General features: G+C 39.2%; 1 protein-coding gene across 7 annotated transcripts in view; it reads left to right on the forward strand.

Moving 5' to 3' along the window:
* Positions 1-26,811, forward strand: part of C1H9orf85 (chromosome 1 C9orf85 homolog) — a 284,217-nt gene that overhangs the window by 93,345 nt on the left and 164,061 nt on the right. For 2 of the 7 annotated variants that reach the window (XR_011967537.1, XM_072611515.1), the window contains one exon: positions 682-1,161. The exons of 4 other annotated variants lie outside the window; for them this stretch is intronic. Coding sequence is in view for 2 of the 3 variants with exons in the window: in XM_072611515.1 (XP_072467616.1) it covers positions 682-871 (190 nt within the window). In the remaining variant the exon portion in view is untranslated. Of the gene's footprint in view, positions 1-681; positions 1,162-26,577; positions 26,726-26,811 lie in introns of those variants that run through there. One more of the 7 variants, XM_072611544.1, reaches the window with a different exon arrangement.

Below are 26,811 nucleotides of genomic sequence, written 5' to 3' on the forward strand. Positions count from 1 at the left end.
TATCTGTTCCTCCTTAGCTTCTGGTCCAATCTGCTTCTCCTGAGAGAGGTTTTAGACCCAAATTCCTTTGCAAAGTGGAATAAATACATGTGTTTTTCTGCTACGTGATATACTCTAAGCCTCCTTAGGCGTTTGAAAGTGGAGCTTCTTTGTAAACATAAAGTTCTCAGAGTAGGTTTGTTTGATTTCAGTTAGAAGTCCCATTTTTCACAGTAGGTATTCATGCATGGTTCTGCCTCTGTCTCAAGAAAATGTAAAAAATGTTTAAGTTACAAGACTAATATGTAGATAAACTTATTTTTAAATTTTTACCGTCATCAAAATAAGACTCAGGTTGACAATGGACAAAACAGAGAAACTGAAAACAGTTTAGTTAGAATGCTGTGATGGTGACATTTGTTTATGGTTTTGATTTTGTTTGTGTTAAAAAGTTTTTCTCTAATGAAGGTCATGTACTAATTTGATTGGACTTGGTGTATGACCAGCAAGATTATCATTAGCTAGGTTTGTAATTTAATCGCCAGGGATCTTTATTCATATTTGTTTCACTGAAATTCCTGCTGATCAGGAACAAAAAAAGTAGATTTTTTTTTTTTTGAAAAGGCTTCCTCTGCCTTTACTGAACAAGAAAATGATAAAAGCCTGGCAGATAATTGGATTTTTTTCCCCTCCCTCTATCAGGATCACTAACAAGGTAGAGAAAACGTCAGATGTTGAGAGTGATGAAATATCCAACGGCAGAAGAAACAGAAGATTTGAAGAACAGAGCAGTGATGAATTAGATTCTGACCTTGATTTAAACGAATCAGAAGATGAACAAAATGATCATAGCAGCTATGCCAAAAACAAGTCTGCAAGTGCAAGAACCTGACCGACTTGAAGGCCTCGTTCAAAGGCCTGTGGCATATTATATATAGGACAGGGGGAAGCTCACTGGCCAGGGATTGGGGATTGCTAGGTTCTGCCCTGGCCTCTGGTATTAACCAGTTATGTAACCATAGGCAAATCACTGGCTTCCTTGGAGTCTGTTTTCTTCATCTGTAAAATGCTATCAGTAGGTGACCTGAAAAAACGGTTTCCAGCTCTAGTTTTCCATCAGAAACAGAATCCATGCTTAAATTTCTCTTGGAATAATAAAAATGTACTCCTTTTTAAAATCAACATACTGCTCCTTTAATTTTGATGCTTCCATTTTGAGTTTTTTCGTGGAATGTCTCTAGATCAAGTGTTGGCTAATTTCAGTATTATTATTTAGAAAGCTCCATGATCGGAAGTCATTCAGGATTAATGGAATATTTTAATCTCTGATGTGAAAAGAGTGGATTTCATTAGGGTCTAGGGCTTCAATAAATATTAATTCATTGATTTCAAGTAGATAATTCACATTGAAAAGCTGTAATCTAGCATTTTTCCTTTATTGTAGAAATAGAATGTTGTAGTAGGAAACCATTGAATGAGGGTAAGAGATCAAGTCCCATAATATTTATAAATTGACAAGACAGTTAAACTCTCTAGACCTCAGGTTCCTTGTCTGTGTAATCAGAATAAAAATACCTTCTGTGCAGAGTTGATGTAAATAAAGCACTTTGTAAAGTGCTTAAGTAACTATGTGACTTACCACAAGTCATTCATAAAATTATGTAAGATTCTTATTAGTAAGAATAATAATGATAATGCCAATTTGTATTCTTTTTTTCCCTTCATAAAAAGGACTTAATTCATATTTTACATTAAAGAAGTGATGTTATATTGTAAAAAGTCAGAAGACATTGTTTCTAAGTATCAGTCAGTTCTGTTGCTCAAGAAATCTTTTTACGATAGGTATACCCATTATATTCAAGCCCTTTCATATGCATTATCTTGTGTCATCTGTATAATAGTACTTTAAGGCAAGGAGGGCAAGTAGGAAATTGACTTCTGGCTCTGGTTCTTCCACTTGCCAATCATTAGATACTAATTAACTCAATCTTTCTGATCCTCAGTTTCCTGAGGAGCAAGTTAGAAAGAGCTGTTCTACGTAGAGTCATAAGCACCATCAAGTTCATTTAAACTCATTCCCTTATATGCAGATGAGAAAACAGGCCCACAGAGGGCACAGGAAAGGCCCCATGTTCCATGTCACAGTGGCAGAAAAATTATTCTGAATTCTTCCAGGCCAACACCCTTTCCTCTGTATCTGTGTTATAAGGTAATTGCGAATATAAAATTATTTAATGAATATGAAAACTGTAAATTACTTTCTAATAGCAAGTTTGTGGAGCAGTATGCCCAGCATTGCAAGTGGGACATAACGTTCATTATTCTCAGCTCCCTGCTAGTCAGTTAGTAATGTGTTTTAATGTAGTCACTGTGTCCCACTCATTCAAAACACATGTAGGATATAATCCAGTTTGTGCAATGTTTTTGCTTTTTGCATATTGTTATTTCACTGGTACTGTTATTTATCTGGTACACAGATTACTCAACTGGAGGGAAGCTTGATAAAGACCACCACCTAGCGTCATGTTCTTGTAATTGCAGTTCTTTAGTCCCATGCCACAAAATATTATTATCAAAAATAGCCTAGAAATCATTTGTTATTTAGTTCAGTTGCGTTTACATAGGAATTGTTTCCCTGACCTTCTTTTTACAGTGATATCTAAGCATTTTCTTTGGTAGCTCAATATGTGGCCATATGTCAAGACTATGTACATCCTGAAATCTTGTCGTTTTTAATAGTGCTTAGTATATATCATGTGGCTAAAAATTATTAGCACAAAATATCTTGGCTCATAAATAGTCAAGATTTAAAGTTATGAACTTATCTGCCTGTATTATACAGCACTGGTTTTAAAACATTTCCAAAGAAAAAAGCATAAAAATATGGTGGATGAAAGAAATAGCATCATTTCAACAAATTTTATTAAATGTAATCTAAGTTCAGGGCACTGTGCTTAGGCTTTTTGTCTGTGACTTCGGAAACTCCTTCCATTTTTGCAGATGAGCAACTCATTTGAAATGTGTGCTCAAAAGGAATTCCTGAGAGCACTTGAGAGTTTAAGTCAGTTGTCCATACTCATATAGGCAGTGTGTATCTGAAGCAGTGTTTTAGCCCAGCCCTTACTGACTCCTCAGTCAGCCTTTATGGGCTGTACCCTTCTCTTTTTCTCTCTTCACTCTCACTTGGTGGCCTCATCAGTTCTCACAGGTTTAGTTAGTTTCTGAGTCATGGTAGATATTTTAATAACTATTTGTGTTCAGTCATCAGCAAGTCACAATCTGGCTTCAACACTACTCTCCACAGATTTCTGTGGTCCAGCAAAACATGTCTTCTTGCCATTGCGCACACATGACACTCCGTCTACTGTCTTTGTGCCTTTATACAAGCCTTCATTTCCCTAAAGCTTCAGCTGAAGTGGCATCTTTTCCATGAACCCTTTCCTGATTCACCTAAGCAGCTAATGTTCTTCCTCCTCATTCCAGACACTATGTATCTATCTCGTATTTCATACATGCACCTGTCATGTTGTTTTATTCAATAGATTGTTAGCTACTTGTGGGTAGCAGGGTCTTTGACTTTGCATTTACAACACCAGGCACATTGTTGGTACTTAATATTTTTTTATTGATTTATTGATTCTTCTCCATAGAGAGGATAACATGCTTGTAAAAATTAACAAAAAGACAGTTTGCTGTGTTGGGAACGATATCTAAAAAGTCTCGTGTTTCTTGGTGTCCTATGATCCTATAAGAGGTTTGTGCCCAGGCAGTACAGATCTAATGTTGTAGATGTTGCAGTTTTAAGACACCTAACTGACCACCCTGAAAAAACAGAGCAGAACTGTAATTTTATTTTTACTTATAGCTAGCCAGGAAACACTGTGCATTGTCTAAATGTGTTGTTGTCCTTCATGCTCAAAGAGGATCAAACATGTCTAAACTTTGTGGCATGTAGCACAGTGTTCTTCATAGGGTAGGAACTTAATACGTGCTTGAACCAATGAAAATACTTTACATTTGTCCTGCGTACTTTTAGTCATCTCTGCATCTGTACTTAGCTTGTTCTGATGCTCAGGAGGATGTGGACAGCAGTGACCACCGTCTTCCTAAAGGAATAGACCTCAGTAACTGCCACTTGTGTCTCCAACTTGGGGCATTTTAGGCCATCATCAGGAAAAATTAATGATGATATATAAAGAACTGAAAGCCTGAAAACTGCTGAAAGTGGGAAATTGTATGCCATGCAATAAAACATGACTAGAAGATAGATTGTGGCAGAGATTCTATTAAAATCTTTCTCTAGATTAGAAGAACTTGAATGACAAGTCACGCCACTGCATTATGTTTGGACCTCGTATTTACAGATTGGATATTAAGAAAGTTCATGTCATTGTATCTTACAAGAATTCAGTCAGTGTGTAACACTTGTACACTCTGGTTTTAAGGAAAATGTTTAATAAAGCTAGAATCTGGTAAGACATTATAAACCAAAGATGCATTAATGTTATTGTTATTATTATAATAATATTCCTAACAACACATGAAATTTCCATACTGAAAAAAAATCTATGCCCAGCATTTTTGGCGTCAAAATATTTTGTGTGTTCTTTTATAGTTTATTTATGTGGGGAAATGAGAAACTAACTACTGGGTATGGTAGAAGAGGATGGCAAGTTTGGGAAGAAGAAGGAAAAAGAAGATAGGCCCAGGCATGAACAGAAGGGATAGAGGGTCCAAATTCCCCATTGCATACTGTTAGGGCACTTTGGTGGCTTAGACAGCTTGGAAAACCTTAAGAGGCCTCCAGCAGGAAGCAGAGGAAATATATTCTGAGATGGACCACCCAATGTGTTTGCTTCAATACGATGAGGATCTTATTTGAACCACGTGATCTTTGGAAAGCAGCATCTAGCATTTGTAACAATCTCAATTCTCCAGCTTCAGTAGAAGCGGAAAAAAAGATCATGCAACTTACTGCAGATTCCTGAAACACTTTTATCAAATCTGTATTTTCAGTGTGACTCTTGACTCTGCATTGCTCTCCCAGTTCATGAAAGGATACTCTGCACTAGAAATGTCAAACTTGAGCGCCAGAGGCAATTCTCCCAATGGGGCCAGAGCTGGATTAAAATATAATAGGGGAATATCTACCAAAATTTTGAAAAATACAGTAAAACATAGATGATATTAATTTGTGTTAATTAGGCAGCTGGTAGGGATCCATGTCTATTTTCTTTTGACACTACTGTTCCAGACCAGAGAGGAGACATGGAAGCTTTCCAGGGCAAGTGTCCCTGGGGCAGTTTTGCCCTTGAACGCCATACTGAATACTATGTCCATCAGCTTTCAGAAATTAGGTGGAAGGTGGTATAGATCCTCTTGTGTAGTGTACCTCTATGATAGAGCCTATCATAAGCATAGACTCACACTGATAAATACATATGTCAGACAGAAGTTTTGCAGAGAATCAGTTAAAAGTTGGAACCAGAAAACAAAATCATCTTATTTATAAATGCAAAAGACTGCAAGACGAGAGGTCATAGCAGTCTGATGCAAAGTCACCACCAGCATAGTACCAGCAGAGAAACAATTGAATTCTGTTAAAATTATGACCTTAATGTGTAGGAATGCTGAATGAATTTAAAGAATGATGAAGAATTGATATTCGAGAATATGAGTTCCAAAGAATTTGAAATGGGAAATGAAGATGGGACCAAAGACAAAGGCTAAAGGGCATCCCAAGGAATGCCCAGTGGACCTAAAAACAATGTCTGCCTATCAACATGGGCTTCCAGCATCCCTTCACCAGCCTCTGGGGCCTTGAGATTGGTTTATTTCGTAGGAACAGAATGGTAGGTCTATATTTCCAGAATTATGGCAGTTCAAGTTTATAGTGATCATTCAAAGTAACTTTGGCTGTGATCCTCACAACCAATACACTATGAATGATTACATATTTGTCATATTGTTCATTACACAATAAATAGTATAGCCAGTAACCTTGATATTTAAGCCTAAGAAACTAGTGAGTTCAGTACTTAAGAGATTTTCATTCTTATGGGAAAAAGATCCATCCAGCTTATTAAATAACGTTTATTCCTTTATTAAGTAATATTTAATAAACTGATGAGGGCAGCTCAGAGTTAATTGATCATTTAATGAGATATTGCAATTTTAGTAATTAATGAAGTAGTACCAGATGATCCTCCTTGATTACCTCAGGACCTTGGACAAGAGCAAATAAGGACGATGATGTAGTAGGGGATCAAAGGGTAACTATCCCACATAGGAAACATATGATTGATGTGACTAAAGACCTGCTCTACTGCTGTAGGTGATTTTCTACATGAAAGTCAGAAGTAGAAGAGCAGTAAACTATACACCCAGAGGATCTCTTGTGGTCATAAAAATGTAACAAGGTAGCCTGACTACAAAAAAGCACAAAGAGGTCTTCCTTTTTTTTCTTTGTATTCCTGTTTTGTCTCCCCTTTATTCTAGTGGGACCATTTCCACAACAATGTCATGCCCCCATCCCTTCTACAGCACTAAACTTTGATTAATTCTTTATGACCCAGCAGAGACAGACTGTCCCCATAATGTAGTTTTCTTCCTTTGGGTTTTTTACTTGTAGGATTTCCTGTCAACTTTACCAAAAGGTATTAGAGATTTCCAGTATGGTTAGTCAGGGACATCCCACACATAAATCAGTCATTTAGTAGGGCCTAAAATCTGGCAAGAACTGGATTCTGAAATTGTTTCTGAATCATTTATAAGAAAGAGTTGTTTGTTTCTATAAGCTTTTTTTTTAATGACCTATCAGTAACAATGACTCAGGCTGCACCTGTGTATTTGTCAATTGGGAGGCAATATCCTAACACTAGCACAGTCTTTTCAGGCCTTAGCGCTTGAGGCCATACTTCCTTTTTATCAGCCTGGAAGATTCTAAATGTTTTGCAGATTTTTTCAAGGTAGTATGATAAAGAATGCTGAACTTGGAGTCTGAAGGTCTGAGTTAGCATCTTAGTTCACTCAAGCTGTATGAGCTTCATTGCCGAGTTTCTCTTTCCTCATCTGTAAAATGGAAATGGTGCTGTATGACTTACCTTGGTCAGTGACAGTGGAAGTAGGTTATATGTGTGTAGTCATGCAAAACATATCCATAATAGTTATGCTGGGAAAGAGAACATAGACAAAAAAATAAAGTAGGAGAAAGAGCCCCAAAGTTGCCTAAATCTGTGTTCAGACACCATCAGTGCTTTCTTTGGGAATGGATAGCATTTTTTATCCGAAGTCCTTCAGAGTTGTCATGGATCACTGCATTGCTGAGAATAGCTACCTCATTCACAGCTGATCATCTCACAGTATTGCTGTTACTTTGTACCCAGTACATTTCACTTTGCATCAACCCATGTAAATCTTTCTAGGTTTTTCTGAGACCTTCCTCATCATTTTTTATAGTACAATAGCATTCCATTATAATTACATACCACAACTTACTCAGCTATTTCCCAATTGATGTGCATCTCCTCAATTTCAAGTTCTTTACTCCTACAGGAGAAAGTAAGGCTGGTGACCTGCATAGTCCTCCCTCACTCAAAACAAAGTCAAGTGCAAGTCATGTCATCATTTCTCTGATGGCATGTTTTCCTCGAGAATGAAGGAACACAACCTGTGAGTAGACCCCGATGCCTGAGTGGCGACCCAGCTAGCTGGGTAACTTCAGCTCATCCTCTCCTGTTTGACTCCCCTTCCTCTTCCTTCTCCTCTCCAAAGGAAGGTAAATTTGGATGGGCAGATGATGCCCAGTTAACTTGGGGTTTACTGGCTAGATTTTTTTCTTCGTCTCCCTCTCCCTTCTCCTTAAACCTACTGCACTCTGAAGCTTATAGATTGGACCACACCAGTTCCCTAGCCAAGCTCCACTTAAGGGCTCTTTTCTGGACCCTCCTGGCTTAAGAGTGATTATTAATAGTAACTGTTGCTCTTTGCCTCCCAGCTTGATTTAGTTATTTTTCTTTTGCTCATTAAAGGGGTCATCCCCTGACTACTTCTTCAACAGGCCTATTCACAGAATGAGCATTACCTCACCCTAAGTTAGTACCTCAATAGGCCTTCGACTAAAGGGGCCAAGGTTTCCCAGTGCATCCCGGGCCATCTCCGGTCATCCTGATGAATATCTGGTCACTGGATCCAGATGGCTCAGGAGGAGGAAGTGAGGCTGGTGACCTTATACAGCCCTCCCTCACTCAAAATCAAGTGCAAGTCATGTCATCGTTTCTCTGATGTCATGATATTCTTTGAGAATGAAGGATGAACACAAGTTCTTTATTCTCAGAAAAGAGTTGCTATAAATATTTTTGTACATGTAGTCCTTTTCCTTTTTTTTTTAATCTCTTTTGGGATACAGACCTAGTAGTGGTATTGCCATGTCAAAGGGTATGCATAGTTTTATAGCCCTTTGGGCATAGTTCTAAATTACTCTGTGGAGTGGTTTAATCAGTTCCTGACTCTGACAACAGTATATTAATATCTCATTTTTCCACACCCCCTCCAACATTTGTCATTTACCTCTTCTGTCCTATTATCTAATTTAATAGATAGGAGGTAGTACCTCAGAATTGTTTTAACTTGCATTTCTCCAATCAATAGTGAGGAGTTAGAATATTTTTTTATATAGCTGTAGATAGTTTTAATGACTTCATCTGAAAACTATATCTTTTGATCATTTTTCAGTTGGGTAATGGCTCTTATTTTTATAAATTTGACAGAGTTCTCTCTATTTTAGTGAAAAAGGCCTTTATCAGAGAAACTCGCTTCAAAATTTTTTTTCAGTTACTACTGCTAATTGTATTTTTCTCCATCCTATTCCTCCTACCCCTGCTTATTCTCTTCTCTCCTTTCACCTTGTTCCTCCTCAAAAGTGTTTTGCTTCTGATTACCACTTCCCCCAATTTGCCCTCCATTTTATCACTGCCCCCCCCTTCTCTTATACCCTTCCCCTTCTCTTTTCCTGTAGGGTAAGATAGATTTCTATACCCCACTGCCCATCTTATTTCCCAGATACATGTAGAAACAATTTTTAACATTCACCTTTAAAACTTTGAGTTCTAAATTCTCTCCCTTCCTCCCTTCTCATCCATTGTCATTGAGAAGGCAAGCAATTCAATATAGGTTATACATGTGTTGTCATGCAAAACACTTCCATAATAGTCATGTGTGAAAGACTAACTGTATTTCCCTCTACTCTATCCTGACCCCCATTCTATTCTCTCTTTTGACCCTGTCCCTCCTCAAAAGTGTTTGCATCTGATTACCTCCTCCCCTAATCTGCCCTTCCTCCTCTTATCCCCTTCATCTCTACTTTCCTGTAGGGTAAGATAGATTACTATACCCAAATGAGTGTATATTATTCTCTTCTTAAGCCAATTCCGATGAGAGTAAGGTTTACTCATTCCCTCTCACCTTCCCCCTCTTCCCCTACACTATAAAAGCTTTTTCTTGCCTCTTTTATGTGAGACAATTTAACCCATTCTACCTCTTCCTTTACTCTCCCAGTTCATTCCTCTCTCTCTCTAACCCCTTAATTTTGTCTTTAAGATATCATCCCTTCATCTTCAACTCACCCTGTACCCTCTATCTATATATATGTATATTCCCTCCAACTCCCCTAATACTTAAAAAGGTCTCATAAGTTACAAATATCAGCTTTCTACGTAGGAAGGTGAACAGTTCAACTTTAGTAAGTTGAACTTATGTTTTCTCTTTCCTGTTTACCTTTTCATGCTTCTCTTGAGTCTTGTATTTGAAAGTCAAATCTTCTGTTTAGCCCAGATGTTTTCTCAAGAATGCATTTAGTTCCTCTCCCTCATTAAATATCTATTTCTTTTTCCATAGGGATTACACTCAGTTTTACTGGGTAGGTGATTCTTGGTTTTAATCGTAACTCCTTTGACCTCTGGAATATTATATTCCAGGTCCTCTGATACCTTAATGTAGAAGCTGCTAAATCTTGTGTTATCTTCACTGTGTTTCCACAATACTTGAATTGTTTCTTTCTGCCTGCTTGCAATATTTTCTATTTGACCTGGGAACTCTGGGATTTGGCCATAATATTCGTGGGGATTTTCATTTTGGGATCTTTTTTTGGAGGTGATTGGTTGATTCTCTCAATTTTTATTTTACCCTCTGGTTCTAGAATATCAGGGCAGTTATCCTTGATAATTTCTTGAAAGTTGATGTCTTGGCTCTTTTTTTTAATCGTGACCTTCAGGTAGTCCAATAATTTTATAGTTATCTCTACTGAATCTATTTTCCATTAGCTTCCATTTGCTCCATTCTAATTTTTAAGGAATTATTTTCTACGGTGAGCTTTTGGATCTCCTCTTCCATTTGGTCCAGTCTGTTTTTAAGGGGTTATTTTCTTCAATATTTTTTTGAGTTTCCTCTTCCCAATTTTTCCTCTACTTCTCTTACTTGATTTTCACAATCCTTTCTGAGCTCTTCCATGGCCTGAAACCAATTCATATTTTTCTTGAAGGTTTTGGATGTAGGAGCTTTCTTTGTTTTCTTCTGAGTTTATGTTTAAAAGAATTAGACCTAAGTTCACCCTGAAAAAAACAAACAAGTTAATAAATGTTTAGACTGGACCATAACCAATATGGACCCTTCTCCTCTTTCTTCACTCTCAGCTGCCAATTCACATTTTGGCACTGGAGAACCTGGTGGAGCAAGTGATGCAAGGTGCTCTTTCCCTTCCCCTTTTTCTAGATAGACACTAAACTCTTCCAGACCCCATACCTACAGGAGGGAAGCTGCAAAATCCCCATTCCACTCAGATCCTCCGGTCTACTCCTCCTTCCTAATGGTGGTACACCAGGCACCCCTGTCCTGCAGAACAGATGTGGTTACCCACACTACTTAGACAAACAGAGAACATCAACTTCAATTCTTCAGGTAAGATGGAGGGCCACAAGTCTTTACCATCTATCTTGCCACTATGCCTTCCAGACCCTCTGCATAATGCCATTTGACCCTGCCAATGTACTTTATTTTTTTTTTTAAAGCAAGAGTCAGTTATTAAACACTTCTTGTGTGAAGAGCACTGTGCAAAGCCCTGGAGAAAGATATGTTTAAGACTAACTTTTCCCATCCTTCATAGAGTTTCTTGTGTTTTGGGGGATATTTGCCCAATATATTTGCAGCACTCCCAGCCAGAAGAGAGCCCAGTGCACTTTAAGGAACCCTAGACCTTGTCACCCTTCCCACAACTCATTCAGGATCTTGTGAACATTTCCATCCCCCTACAGCTGAAACCACCTCTATGTGTAGCCTTTTGAAATCAGGATGTGAGCTTCTTCAGAGCAAGGATGGTTTCACTTTCCCTATTTGTAACCCTAAATGCTTAACATATGGTGAGCACTTAAGTGTTTTTTCATCCATCAATATGAACCTATAGTTCACCCAAACCTCCAAATCATTTTCATACCAATTCTTGCCTAGCCACCCTTCCCCTTCCTATGCTTGTCATTTGATTTTTAAAAAAAAACCAAAGAGTAGGGCTTTATACTTATCCAAATGAAAGTTTTTGCTATTAATTTGTACTGTTGTTTGAGCCTGTTGACATCTTTTGGGATCCCCAAACTGTCATTCAACATATTGACCTTCCTTCTTAACTTTGAGTCTTCTACAAATAAGACAGGAAGACCATCTGCGCATTCATCTAAGTTATTAATTAAAATGTTGGGCAGCACAGTGACAGGGGATATATTCCTAGCATAATCAGTTAGAGACTTTCCTCCGATTTGATAAGCCAATCATTAAAGTCAGAAGGGATCTTAGTAGTTTAGGTTAAAGTTATTAAATCTAATTCTATACTGCTGAAGACATTTAGTCTCTGAAAGGGAGAATGATTTGTCTAATGTAATTGACAAAGTTGCCAGGTCTGGAGTCAAGAAGACCCTGTTTGCCTCAGTTTCATCATCTATAAAATGAGCTGGAGAAGGAAATGGCAAACCTCTCCATTATCTTTGCCAAGGAAACCCCAAATGGAGTCATGAAAAGTCAGACATGACTGAAAAATGACTCTACAACAACAACAATTGGCAAAGTTAGGGTTCCAACCTTGCTCCTCAGACTCCAAACCCCACACTAGACTTTACTCATAAATCCACTCTTCACCTGTTACCATGTGGCCCACATCTCTCTATCTTATCCACAAGGACAGCATGAAAGACTGTCAAAAATAATACGCAATAAATGTAATTGCTATGAGAATACAAATTCTGATTCGAATTCCAGTGTGTTTTCTACTACGCCGGCCTAATAGAGCCTTGATAGCTCTTAAAATAACCATGGTAGAGGTGGAGGTCACATTTATACATATAAAGAAAATGATATCCTGCTTCTCATATTTACTAGCTCTGTGCCCATGGGCGAGTCATTTAATCCCTTTGAGTCTCAAGCAACCTTTTAAGACTTATCTACTAAGTTATAGATGAGTTGTGATCTGTACTGGTGAAGGGAGTTGCCACACTGATCCAATTACAGACCCTTGAAGTATTGGCCTATTCAAATTATACCTAGTTGAAACAACAAAGTGAAAACACAAACTGAAAAAGAAGCAATAGTATATTGTCATACTTAAATTTTTATTGCAAGCTTATTTTAATGCTTATTTTCCTGAAACATATGGAACAAATATTCTCTGAAAAGCCTTTTTTCCTTCTCCTTCTACTATTTTACTTGATGATCTCATCAGCACCCATGGATGGAATTATCATCTCCAAGCATATCTATTAGATTAGATCTGTTTATTAGATCTATTTATCCCTTCTCCTCTCTCCTGACCTCCAGTCTTCATTTCCAGATGCTGATTATATATCTGAAACTGAATCTGTGAATATCTTAGACTCAACAAGCCCAAAACTGAACTCAAATTTTCCTTAAAACCCTCCCCTCTTCCAAACATCCTTATTAATGTTTAGGGAGATGGCTCTGGAGGAGAAGTGAGGCTGGTGAACTTGCACAGCCCTCACTCACTCAAAACAAAATTGAGTGGGGGGCAGAGCCAAGATGGCAGAGTGAAAGCAACGACTCACCTAAGCTCCTGGACAAACTCCTCTGGATATCTCTAAAAGGAGAATCTGACCAAACTTTGGAGGTGTGGAATCCAGTGGGTGACAGACTTTGACAGATTCGGAGCCCAGGTTAGACTGGAAGGTCCACGGGAAGGATCTGTTCCGCGGGGGTGAGCCCCCAGCGCACAGCACAGCGCAGTCAGCGCAGCAGGGCGGAAGGGACCTGAGAAGCCCGAGAGTGGCGGGCGAAACCAGCGGAGCAGGAGACAAGCCAAACCGAGCCGGTGAGAGCCGCTGAGCGCCAGATATCAGCGCAGCAGCCCTTGAAACCGTCAGCCTGAAGACTAAACTTCGGTAAGTCACCTACTTGAACCTCCGGGAGCCAGGATGGCAGAGTGATCAGTAAATGCTCTCTCCTCCCCCCTGTTGACCGTGAAAGAACCATAAAATATTTCCCCAGAAAAATCCTGGATCAGCGGGAACAGCAGAAGGGGGCAAATAGTCTCATAACACCAGAGGCTAGGAAAATAGCAAAGGGGGATTCTTCCTACTGTGGCGGAGGTGATCTGGAAGGACAGAGGACCCAGGGCAGAGAAAATTCGCACTGAGACCCAGGAAAGCCTCAGCGCCGGGAGACGAGCCCCAGGAGGGGCAGCAACACGCATTAGCTTCTAGGCGTGCCCCAGCCCTCCAGGGGAAAAGGGAAGACAATAGGGAAGCTGGGATCACCATCCCCTGACCTTGCCTTTGCCTCAAGTCAGCTGAGGAGATCTCCTGAGACCAGACCACCCCTCCCACACACCTAACAAGCTAACCCCAGGGTTGATCTGGGAAACAACAACAACAACAAAAAAGCCTGCTTTTAGCCTAGACACACATCAACTCAACTTAAAAGATCTGTATCTTCTGACTGAAAGAAGCAAAAGCTACAACACTCAGCCAACATCATGAATCGGAAAAAGCAGACGAAAAGTGAAAAAACCATAGAATCTTTCTATGGGGATAAGGACCAAAACACAAACACCAAAGAGATCAGAGCTGAGACTGTACTTCCATCTGAAACTTCAGAAGGGACTATGAATTTCTCACAAGCACAACTAGATTACCTGGAACAGCTGAAGAAGGAAATAAAAGAAAAACTGTCCAATGATTTTAAAATTATAAAAAAAGAATTCACTGATGAGAACATCACTTTGAAAAGGAAAATTGAACAAATGGAAAAGGAAGTTCAAAAATTAACTGGAGAGAATAATTCCCTAAAAGAAAGAGTTAATCAAACGGTAAAGGAAACCCAAAACCTAATTGGGAAAGTTGATCAAATGGAAAAGGAAACACAAAACCTAACTGGGAAAATTGGTCGAATGGAAAAAGAAGTACAAAAATTAAATGGAGAAAATAGCTCCTTAAAGGGAAAGATGGAAAAGGAGATGCAAAAGTTAACTGAAGAAAACAATACCATGAAGATTAGAATTGGGCAAGTAGAAACTAATGACTCAATGAGGCAACAAGAATCAGTCAAACAAAATCTAAAGAATGAAAAGATAGAAGAAAATGTAAAATATTTCATTGGAAAAACAACTGACCTGGAAAAATAGATCCAGGAGAGAAAATTTAAGAATTATTGGCCTGCCAGAAACCCATGATGAAGAAAAGAGTCTGGACAAAATCTTCCTGGAAATCATCAAGGAAAACTGCCCAGAAGTACTAGACTCAGAGGGCAAAATAGTCATCGAAAGAATCCACCGTTCCCCTCCTGAAAGGGATCCCAAACTCAAAACCCCAAGAAATATCGTTGCCAAATTCCAGAGCTATCAAGTGAAGGAGAAAATACTACAAGCAGCCAGAAAGAAACAATTCAAATATCAAGGACATACAGTCAGGATCACACAGGACCTTGCAGCTTCTACATTAAAAGATCGAAAGAATTGGAACCCAATATTCTGTAAGGCAAAGGAGTTGGGACTTCAACCAAGGATCAACTACCCAGCAAAGTTCAGCATAACATTTCAGGCAAGGAGAAAGTCATTCAACGAAATAAGGGATTTCCAGAGCTTCCTGACCAAAACACCAGAACTCAATAGACAATTTGATCTTCAAATGCAGGTCTCCAGAGAATCATAAAAAGGTAAACAGGGGGGAAAAAACAAAAACAAAAACTTGCTACTCAATTAGGGCAAACTGTTTACCTCCCTATAAGGGAAGATGATACCTGTTAATCTTGAGAACTGTGCAGCTATTATGATAAAAGGGATATATGTAGAGGGAACGGGCATAAAGTAAATGATGTCATGTCAAAAATATGATTTAAGTATGAGAAGGGATTGTTATAGGAGGTGTGAAAAGGAGGAAGCAGAAAATGGCAAATTACATCACAGGAAGAAGTACAAAACTATAGTAGAGGGAAGGAGGGGAGGGAGATGAGCATTGTTTCAGAGGTACTCTCATCTGATTTCTTTAAAGGAGGGAACAATAATCTTAAGTAGATAATCCTAACTAGCTCTATAGGTAGTAGGAGGGGAAGGGGGAAGAAAGGGGAGGGTGGCTAAAAGGGAGGGAAGAAGCAATAAGAGTAAAGGGGAGTAAAAGGGAGGGGGGCTAAAAGAAGGAGGGGAAGGCTGCAGGAGGAGGGGGAGAAAACTGAATACTATTGAGGAGGGGAAGGGAGACGGGAGAGCTAAAAGCACAAATGGTGGGAAAGAGGATGGAGGGAAATACACAGATTGTAATCATAACTGTGAATGTGAATGGAATGAACTCTCCCATAAAACGGAGACAGATAGCAGAATGGATTAAAAGCCATAATCCAACAATATGCTGCTTACAAGAAACACATTTGAAATGGGGGGACACACATAGGATAAAGGTCAAAGGATGGAGCAGAATATATTGTGCTTCAGCTCATGTAAGAAAGGCAGGAGTAGCAATCCTAATCTCAGACAAAGCAAAAGCAGAAATAGATCTAATCAAAAGGGATAAGGATGGAAACTATATCCTGCTAAAAGGCACCATAGACAATGAAGCAATATCATTACTAAACATGTATGCTCCAAGTGGTATAGCATCCAAATTCTTAGAGGAGATGTTGGCGGAGTTGAAGGAAGAAATTGATAGCAAAACTATACTAGTGGGGGACCTCAACCTCCCCCTCTCTGAACTCGATAAATCTAACCTCAAAATAAACAAGAAAGAGGTTAAGGAGGTAAATAAAAACTCTGGATAAGGTAGATATGATAGATCTTTGGAGAAAATTAAATGGGAATAGAAAGGAATATACCTTTTTCTCAGTGGTACATGGAACATTTACAAAAATTGACCATGTACTAGGACATAAAAATCTCACAATCCAGTGCAGAAAGGTAGAGATAATCAATGCATCCTTTTCAGATCATAATGCATTAAAAATTACATGTAATAAAAGGCCATGGAAAGAGAAACCAAAAATCAATTGGAAACTAAATAATCTAATTCTAAAGAAGGGTTGGGTTAAAGAAGAAATCATAGAAACAATCAACAATTTCATTCAAGCGAATGACAATAGTGAGACAACATACCAAATCTAATGGGATACTGCAAAAGCAGTTATTAGGGGAAGTTTTATATCTTTGAATGCTTACATAAATAAAATAGAGAAAGAGGAGATCAATGACTTAGGCTTGCAGTTGAAAAAGCTAGAAAAAGAACAAATTGAAAATCCCCAAGTAAATACCAAATTAGAAATACTGAAAACCAAAGGAGAGATTAATAAAATTGAAATTAAGAAAACTATTGAATTAATAAATAAAACCAATAGTTGGTTTTATGAAAAAACTAATAAAATTGATAAACCTTTGGTCAATCTGATTAAAAAAAAGAAAGAAGAAAATCAAATTACTAATATTAAAAATGAAAGGGGTGAACTCACCTCCAATGAGGAGGAAATTAAAACAATAATTAGAAACTACTTTGCCCAACTTTATGCCCACAAATTCGATAATCTAAACGAGATGGATGAATATTTTAAAAAATACAAATTGCCCAGATTAACAGAAGAGGAAGTTGAATACTTAAACAACCCCATCTCAGAAAAGGAAATTGAACAAGCCATCAATGAACTCCCTAGGAAAAAATCTCCGGGGCCAGATGGATTCACAAGTGAATTCTATCAAACATTTAAAGAACAGTTAATTCCAATACTATATAGACTATTTTTGAAAATTGGGGAAGAAGGAGTCCTCCCAATTCTTTCTATGATACAAATATGGTTTTGATACCCAAACCAGGAAGAGACAAAACAGAGAAAGAAAATTATAGACCAATTTCCCAAATGAATATAGATGCGAAAATCTTAAATAAGATTTTAGCAAAACGAATACAGCATCTTATCATGAGATTAATACATTATGATCAGGTAGGATTCATACCAGGATTACAGGGCTGGTTCAATATTAGGAAAACTATTAGCATTATCGATCACATCAACAACAAAGCTAACAAAAACCACATGATTATCTGAATAGATGCAGAAAAAGCTTTTGACAAAATACAACACCCATTCCTACTAAAAACACTGGAGAACGTAGGAATAAAGGGAACTTTCCATAAAATAATAAGCAGTATCTATCTAAAACCTTCAGCAAGCATTATACGCAATGGGGATAAGCTAGATGCATTCCCAATAAGATCAGGGGTGAAACAAGGTTGTCCATTATCACCACTATTATTCAATATGGTACTAGAAATGTTAGCTGTAGCAATTAGACAAGATAAAGATATTCAAGGAATAAGAATAGCCAAAGAAGAAACTAAGTTATCACTCTTTGCAGTTGATAATGATGATTTACCTAGAGAATCCCAGAGATTCAAGTAAAAAATTACTTGAATTAATAAACAACTTTGGCAAAGTTGCAGGTTACAAAATAAACCCACACAAATCTTCTGCGTTCCTATATTTTAGCAACAAAGTCCAACAGCAAGAGATAGAAAGAGAAATCCCATTTAAAGCTAGGGTAGACAGTATAAAATACTTAGGAGTCTACCTGCCAAAACAAACCCAGGGATTATATGAACACAATTACAAGACACTTTTTGCACAAATAAAGTCAGATTTAAGTAAGTGGAAAAACATTAGTTGCTCATGGGTAGGCTGTGCTAATATAATAAAAATGACAATTCTACCTAAATTAATATACTTATTTAGTGCCATACCAATTAAACTATCAGACAATTATTTTCTAGAGCTGGATAAAATAATATCATAATTCATTTGGAAAAACAAAAGGTCCAGAATATCAAAGGGACTAATGAAAAGAAATGCTTGGGAAGGTGGCCTAGCGCTACCAGACCTCAAACTATACTATAAAGCAGCAATTATCAAAACCACTTGGTATTGGCTAAGAAACAGAGAGGTAGACAAGTGGAATAGACTTGGCACTCAAGATGCAGTAGGCAAGGAATATAGCAACCTTCTGTTTGATAAACCCAAGGACCCCAGCTTCTGGGATAAGAACTCATTGTTTGACAAAAATTGCTGGGAAAACTGGATAACAGTGTGGTGGAAATTAGGCATAGACCCATACCTGACACCATACACAAGAATAAAGTCCAAATGGGTACATAATTTAGGTATAAAGATTGATACCATGAATAAACTGGAGAAGCAAGGAATAGTGTATTTATCAGATCTATGGAGAAGGGAAGAATTCTTTACTAAAGGAGAGATAGAAAGCATTATGAAATGCAAAATGGATAACTTTGATTACATTAAACTGAGAAGTTTTTGCACAACCAAACCCAATGCAACCAAAATCCAGAGGGATGTAGTAAATTGGGAAAGAATTTTTACAGCTAAGCTCGGGGATAAAGGCCTCATTTCTAGAATATATAGAGAACTGACTCAAATGTATAATCATACAAGTCATTCCCCAATTGATAAATGGTCAAAGGATATGAACAGGCAATTTTCAGAGGAAGAAATTAAAGATATCTATAATCATATGAAAAAATGCTCTAAATCACTATTGATTAGAGAGATGCAAATCAAAACAACTCTGAGGTACCACATCACACCTATAAGGTTGGCAAACATGACAGAACAAGAAAATGATAAATGCTGGAGAGGATGTGGGAGAGTTGGAACACTAATTCATTGTTGGTGGAGCTGCGAGCGCATCCAACCATTCTGGGGAGCAATTTGGAACTATGCCCAAAGGGCTACAAAAATGTGCATACCCTATGACCCAGCAATATCGCTACTAGGACTATATCCCCAAGAGATCATAAAAATGGGAAAGGGTCCCACATGTACAAAAATATTTATAGCAGCACTCTATGTAGTTGCCAAAAACTGGAAGTCGAGGGGATGTCCATCAATTGGGGAATGGCTGAATAAATTATGGTATATGAATGTAATGGAGTACTATTGTGCCATAAGAAATGATGAACAAGAAGACTTCAGAGAGGCCTGGAAGGACTTATATGACCTGATGCTGAGTGAAAGGAGCAGAACCAGGAGAACTTTGTGCACAGCAATGACCACAGTGTGCGAGAGTTTTTTCTGGTAGACTTGGAATTTTGTAATAACGCAAGAACTTCTTATAAAAAAAAAAAATCCCAATGGTGGTTCTCAAGGCAAAATGCCTTCCACACTTAGAGAAAGAAATATGGAAGTCATTCGCAAAATGTAGCAGATCATGTTTGTGTATGTGTATGTGATTGTGTATCATGTTTTGATTTGTTATATGATTTCTTTCATTTATTTTAGTCTGACTACATAGCATGACTATAGTGAAAATATACTCAATAGGAAAGTATATGTAGAACCTATACAGAATTGTATGCAGTCGTGGGGAGGGAGGGGGGCAATGGGGGGTAGGTGTGGGGGGGATAAAATCTCAATTGTATGGCAGTGATTGTTAAACATTAAAAAATAATTAAAAAAAAAAAACAAAAAAAAACAAAGAGTTGGCCACGAGTGAAAAACAACCAAGGAACAATAAAAAGAGAGACTACAGAGGAAAGAGGCTTAACTGAAACGGGTTGTATGTATGTAGAGAAGTGTCATAATATACAACTTTGGGATGGTCTTTTGGTGACTCTAGGTGAAGCAGTTTGCTTAGAAGCAAGAAGGAAATCTGACTAGCCCAGGAAAATATCCCAATAAAGTACCAGGAAGCAGTGGGGGAGATGGAAAGGGCATCAGCTTGGGAGTCTGAAAACCAAGGGGTTGTGCAGTGAGAAGAAGCTCAGTGTGAGGTAAATCTGCCTGAAATGGGGGTCTCTGGAAGGTGGGCTGGGCTGGTTCAAGGGGCAGCAGGTTCTCCATCACCAGTGAGCCCTGGGCAGGCATGTGGGAGCCGTGATTCTCAGGCAGGCGTGGCTTGGACCCGAGGCTTCTGAAACACCTTTCATCTCGAGGATGCTGCTATTCTAGCTCACATTACAATTACTTATGAGTCTATGTTACCTTCCAAAATCCATGAAATAAGTACTAGAAAAAAATGGAAAAAAAAAAAAAAGATATCTTGATGAACCAATCCTTGAGTCTTTAAAAAATAAATTGCCTTTAATGTAAAAAAAAAAAAATTGAGTGCAAGTCATGCCATCATTTCTCTGATGATGACAGATGGATGACCAGAGGATTACTAGCTAGATTTCTCCCTTCCCTTCCCACTAGGCCCCTGCCCAAGCTCCACTTAAGGGCTGTTTTCTGGGCCCTCCTGGCTTTAGAGTGATTATCGTTACTAACAGTTGCTGTTTCTTAAACAGGTCTATTCACTGAATGAGCATTTCCTTACCCTAAGTGAGTACCTGAATAGACCTTGGCCTAAAGGGGCCAAGGTCTCCCATTGCATCCTGGGCCATCTCCAGCCATCCTGAGGAATATGAGGTCACTGGATTCAGATGGTTCTGGAGGAGAAGTGAGGCTGGTGACCTGCACAGCCCTCCCTCACTTGAAAACAAAGTCAAGTGCAAGTCATGTCATCATTTCTCTGATGGCATGGTCTTCTTCAGCATTGAAGGATGAACGCAACAATAATTAACGTTTAGGGCACCACCATGCTCCTCCAGCTTGCCACCTAAAAGTCATCCTTGACTCCTTACCCTCTTTCACCACACAAATCCAATCTGCTCCGAAGGCCTGCCAATTTCACCTTTGCAATGCCTCTCAAATTATCACCTCCTTCTTTCCGTGATACTGCCACAACTCTGCGGCAGGCTCTCAGCACCTCAAACCTGGGCTCTTGCATTAGCCTGCTGGTTGGTCTAGCTGCTTTGTTTCTTCTCACTCCAGTCCATCTTCCACTCAGCTGTCAAAGTGATATTCCTAAAAATGCATGTTCCACTGTATCACCACCACACCATTCAATAAATGCCCATGGCTCCATATTTACTCCAGGATCAAATATAAAATCCTGTTTGGCTATTAAAATTCTTTGCAGCCTATCTTTTTCTTGCCTTTTAGTCTTCTTATACCTTATTTCTATGCACATACCCAACAATCCAGTAACAACACCTTTGCTGTTCTTCAAACATCTGCTAACTTCATTTTTACTAGCTGTCCCCCCATGCCTGGAATTCACTCCCTTCTCACTTCTACCTCATGTCATCCCTGGCTTCCTTAAACCGTGAGCTAAAATCCTACTGTCTACAAGAAATATTTCTTGATTCCCTCTTAATGATAGTGTCTTCCTTCCAGGTTATACTGTAAATAAATATATGTGTATAATGTATATGTATAGATATAGTTTGTATGTAGTTGTCTCTGTAAAATCTTCCCCATAAGATTGTGAACTCTTTGAGCATATACACAGTTTTCATTTGAAGAGCTGGGGCATGACTGCAAAACAACTGAACAACAAAATCTCCATGACTGCACAGTGCCTGGTAAACAGGAAAGAAAGTTGAACTGTTTACAATAGTATATGGAAAAATAATATTTGTAAATCTGGAAACTTTTCTCACTATTTCGGTAGTTGGAGAGATTATGCACACAAACACACACACACACACACACACACACACATAGACAGAGAGCACAGGGTGAGCTGAATAGAAAGGGATGATGTCTAAAATCTAAAAATCTAAAAAATTAAAATTAAGAGGTGAGAGAGGAACAATATTGGGAAGAGAAGGGGAGAAATGAAATGGCACAAATTATCTCTCATAAAAGTGGCAAGAAAAAAGCTTTTTCAAAGGAGGGAAAAGGGGGGGAGGTGAGAGGGAAAAAGTGAAGCTTACTCCCATGACATTTGGCTTAAGGAAGGAATAACATGCACACTCAATTTGGTATGAAAATCTATCTTACACTACTGGAAAGTAGGGGAGAAGGGGGTAAGTAGGGTGGGTGGATGATGGAAGGGAGGGCAAATGGGAGGAGGAAGCAATTAGAAGTTAACACTTTTGGGGAGGGCCAGGGTCAAAAGAGAGAATAGAGTAAATGGGGGGCAAGATAGGATGAAGGGAAATATATTTAGTCTTACACAACATGACTTATGTGTTTTGCAAAACTCCACATGTATATCCTATATTGAATTGCTTCCATTCTCAGTAGAGATGGGTGGTGAGGGAGGAAGGGAGAGAAGTTGGTACTCAAAATTTTTGGACTGAATGTTGAGACTTGTTTCTACATACAACTGGGAAATAAGAAATACAAGTAATGGGGTATATAAATTTATCTTGCCCTACAAGGCAGGAGAGAAGATGGGGATAATGGAAGGGAGGGTACTGGTGGAAGGGGAATCAGAATGAAAGGTGTTTTGGGGTGGGGGACGGGAGAGATGGGGAGAAAATTTGGAACTCAGCATCTTCTATGATTTTGCCTTCTGAGAGATGTACATTGTCATGATCGATCTTGAGTCAAAACATGATTCAGAAGCTTACTAGTTGTAAGTAAGGGTCACCTCACATGATGCTGAAAGCAGTAGTAAATATGATGGCTGAATCACTGTCTGTGATCTTTGTTGAAGTGTGGTGAAAAGGAGACAAGCTACAGGATTTCAGGCAAGCAAATCCTCTCCCTCTCCCCCTCTCTCCTTCTGTCCCTCCCACCCCACCTTTCTCTGTCTGTTAAGGAGGAGTATGAATACCAGAAACAACAGACCAATGAGACTGGAGTCATTGAAAGATAAAATTCTAGAATGGATTGCCAAACAATCTCCTTATGAGCAACAAGTGGAGATGATCATTATAAATGGTCCTGGGATCTTTAAGAGTGTTGTGCTTTATAGGCTTGTGGGTGTATCAAAAATTAGGTATGCATGTATGTGTTTGTATACACACACAGGCACACACACAAAACCAAAGTTCAACGACATGAAGAAAAGTCTCACATGACAGGGCCCATATATTCATACCAGATGATCTTGCCAAAAATGGTGGTAGGGCTGGCGAGGTGGGGGCTGAGAGGGGCCATTGTGAGGTCTGGCACACGCACACTGTCCCTTTGTTCGCTAGTAGCGCTGAGCGCTTATAAAAGCCGGGTCCACAAGGGCATCACTGCCTTCGTGGAGACGGCTTTGACCGCGAGTCTTGGGAGCAACGAGTTGGCTGTCAAACTCCGCACGTGTCCCAAGACCTTGGTCAACTTTTTTTGGAGGACTTAGTAGGATGATTGCTTTTGCGTTTTTGGTGCGCCCTTTGCAATTACTGAAACATAAAATGTTTCCCGAGACCCGTAAACCCAAGAAGAAACGTCCTGCTGTCGACGTCTTCGGGTCTGACATCGTTGAAGATTTGTTGGCGGAGTTTTCCACTGCGCTAATGCACCACACTGTGCTAATGCACTTCATCCAACCTGAGCCCTGCAGTTACAATGGACTTTCTGAAAAGCTGGTGAAAGCAGAGGACACATCCCCCAATTTCCCTATGAAAATCTTCGTGGAAGTGACAACCCGTGACACGAGAGTCCTCGCAGGAAGACCTCCTAAGGCTGATGGTCGGCTGGCCTGGATGAAGCCCAGAGGCTATCTGCATATTTTTGAGATGTGGGCAAGGCTCAGTCGGGAAAGAGGTCGCTATTGGGGGGGCTTTCATCCTTACCGTAATGACCACCAGTATTATACTCAGTGGTACTCTGGTTCCAGCGTTCAACAAAACCCCAAACCCCAAACCCAAGAGCTAAGCAGGTTCTGATTTCTTCTGTTATCATGGTAAAAAAAGAAAAAAAAGTTGCAGGAAATTTGGGAAGACAGATACAAGATCAAAAGAGAAGTAGTGTTGAAGGGAATTTGGCGTGAAAGTTTTGGGAGCCTCTGCGTTCCAGATTGGCTGCCGCCCCCTTCTGAACACCTTGATCGTTTTGCACCAAATGAGCAAGACCTACATGAAGCAGGGACTTCTGAGCAGCCCCAAGAGTCCCTGAGGACCAGGAGGGCATGATTTCAAAGAACGGTGACAGGCGAGGGATCCCTGGAAACACATCCTCTGGATCTCTGCCTCCATCCTCCCAGCTCTTACCCTTACCTCCCTTCATCTCTAGTGCCTTCTACCCTCCTACTCTCCCCTCTTCTGTTCCCTTTAAAGCTCCCCTTTAAGAGTTGCCAAATTAAAATGTTTATGACTTTTTTTCTGCTTTTTGCTTGTTTTGTATTCGTAGTGCTTAGCACAATGCCTAGAAAATTAGGAGCCTTAAAAAGTACTTTATCCATTGGGAAGGTTTAAAAATTACTTTATCCATCTCTGTGAAGTTGTGTTTGTTTAGTCATGTCTGACTCTCTGTTACCGTATTTGGGGTTATTTTTGCAAAGATACTGCAACAGTATCTCATTTCCTTCTCCAGCTCATTTTATGGTTGAGTAAAGTTTGGCAAACTAAGTTTAAGTGACTTTTCCAGGATCACATAAGTAGTAACTGTTTGAAGTTACATTGAACTCAGGTCCTCTTCAGTCTGAGAGCTCTATCCTCTTACTGCACACCTCCTAGGTCTTCCCTATGTTGTGAGGAACCTTCATTACAAGTAAATGATTCTGATGATGGTGTTGTGTATTATATTTTTTTATCCTCCAAAACAAGCTAAGTGATATTATATTAAGACCAATATAAGGCATTCAAAGGAATCACTTTACAAGAGTCCCATGACATACATGATGCAAGTATCTTTATCCCCATTTTATAGATGACAACCTGTGGTTCAGAAAATGGAAATCGTTTCCAGGTCCCATGTATATAACGCATGACACAGAATCTGAGACTCTGAATTTTTTACTTTCTACCATGCTGTCTCTGAAATGAGTTTTATTTAGTGAACATGTTCCCTGATGAAATAAATAGGTTTGGCTACAAAGTGAAGAGAGAATTCAGAAATAATTTGGATTAATACAGACCTTCAAATTTACTGGGCATATTCAGAAAAGGTTGGCTGTAAGTTTCTCATTTAATTGCCTCAGTTATCTACTTCACTTGGTAATTCTACCTCTCTCAAATGTTGGTTACTGGACACTTGCCTCTTGTTAGCAGAAATTGTTTCTTTGCATAGTGATCCTCATTATGATCGATTTTCTCACCTTATTTTAAATAATACTTATTTGCTATACAACTCCGATACAAATTACCATAGTCCTAACACGTAAGTTGTAAAGCAAAGACTCTTGGCCAAATTTGAAAAACTGGAGTAAAGAGTCTCATTTTACACCATCACCCCCATCCACCCTCTGCTGGTGTAGCAGTGACAGTGCATTTAGAAATGAAGAGGGACAAAAGAAGAAAAACTAAGTCTGTGAAGAAGGGAGAGTCTCCTTGAAGGCCCAGTCTGCTTTCCATACAGCTTTCATTATTTTTAAACTAGCAATGGAAACTCCATGTTCCCTTTATTACTACTGTAGAATAATAAATCCAAGCAAAGTGCATTAAAAATGTATAGTATTGAGTTAGGAAGGTCAAAATATAGTTTGAGGTCCATTCTAGAAATGTGAAATAGAATGCTCTGGGCACACAGAGCAGAATGCAGCCCAAGGAGCCCAGCCCAGCACTAGGAGGATTGGGACTGGAACAGGCCTCAGGGGTCAGAACCCTGGTCAGCAGCTGCAGTTCCCAGATTGCTCAACCCACAAATGCCAAGGGGAGCTTCAAAGGTCAGTGAGAAACTCTTTCACCTGGGTGAGAAGAGAATGTGGTCTGGCTCTGCCAGTAGCAGCCACTGCAGCTGCAGTCCTGATTATTGGAGCCCTCCACCTAAAGGTCATGGGATAATTCAGCCACTGATCTGGCTCTCAGTCTTGAGTGGTGGCCCTGAGGTGAGGAAGAGTGCTGCCTGGTATGGTGGTGGAGCTGGTGGAGGCTCTAGAAAGGGAATTTTTCTTGTAGATCCTGGGTAGAAAAGCTTTGGTAGCTCCCAGACTGGAGTGCAGGCCAGGAGAGGAGTAAACTGCTCTCCCTTGGTTGTGCCACCTTGGAGGAATTGAGACCCCATAGGTCCCTGGAGTATACCCCACTCTTGACAAAGGACTCCAAACTCAAGTAACTGGCTGAGAAAACACCCCAAAAAAGGGAAAAAAGACTAAAGAAGGTTACTGTCTTGGTGAACAGGTATTTTCTCCCATTCTTACAGATGAGGAAGAACAATGCTTACCTCAGAGGAAGACCTAAAAGTCAAGGCTTCTGCATCCAAAACCTCCAAAATAAATATACAATGGTCTAAGGCCATGGAAGAGCTCAAAAGGGATTTGGAAAATGAAGTAAGAGTGGTGGAGGAAAAATTGGGAAGAGAAATAGGAGAGATGCAAGAAATTCATGAAAAGTAAGTAAACAGTTTCCTAAAGGAGACCAAAAAAAAAAAAAAATG

Source organism: Notamacropus eugenii, chromosome 1, assembly GCF_028372415.1.
Source record: "Notamacropus eugenii isolate mMacEug1 chromosome 1, mMacEug1.pri_v2, whole genome shotgun sequence".
NCBI lineage: Eukaryota > Metazoa > Chordata > Mammalia > Diprotodontia > Macropodidae > Notamacropus > Notamacropus eugenii.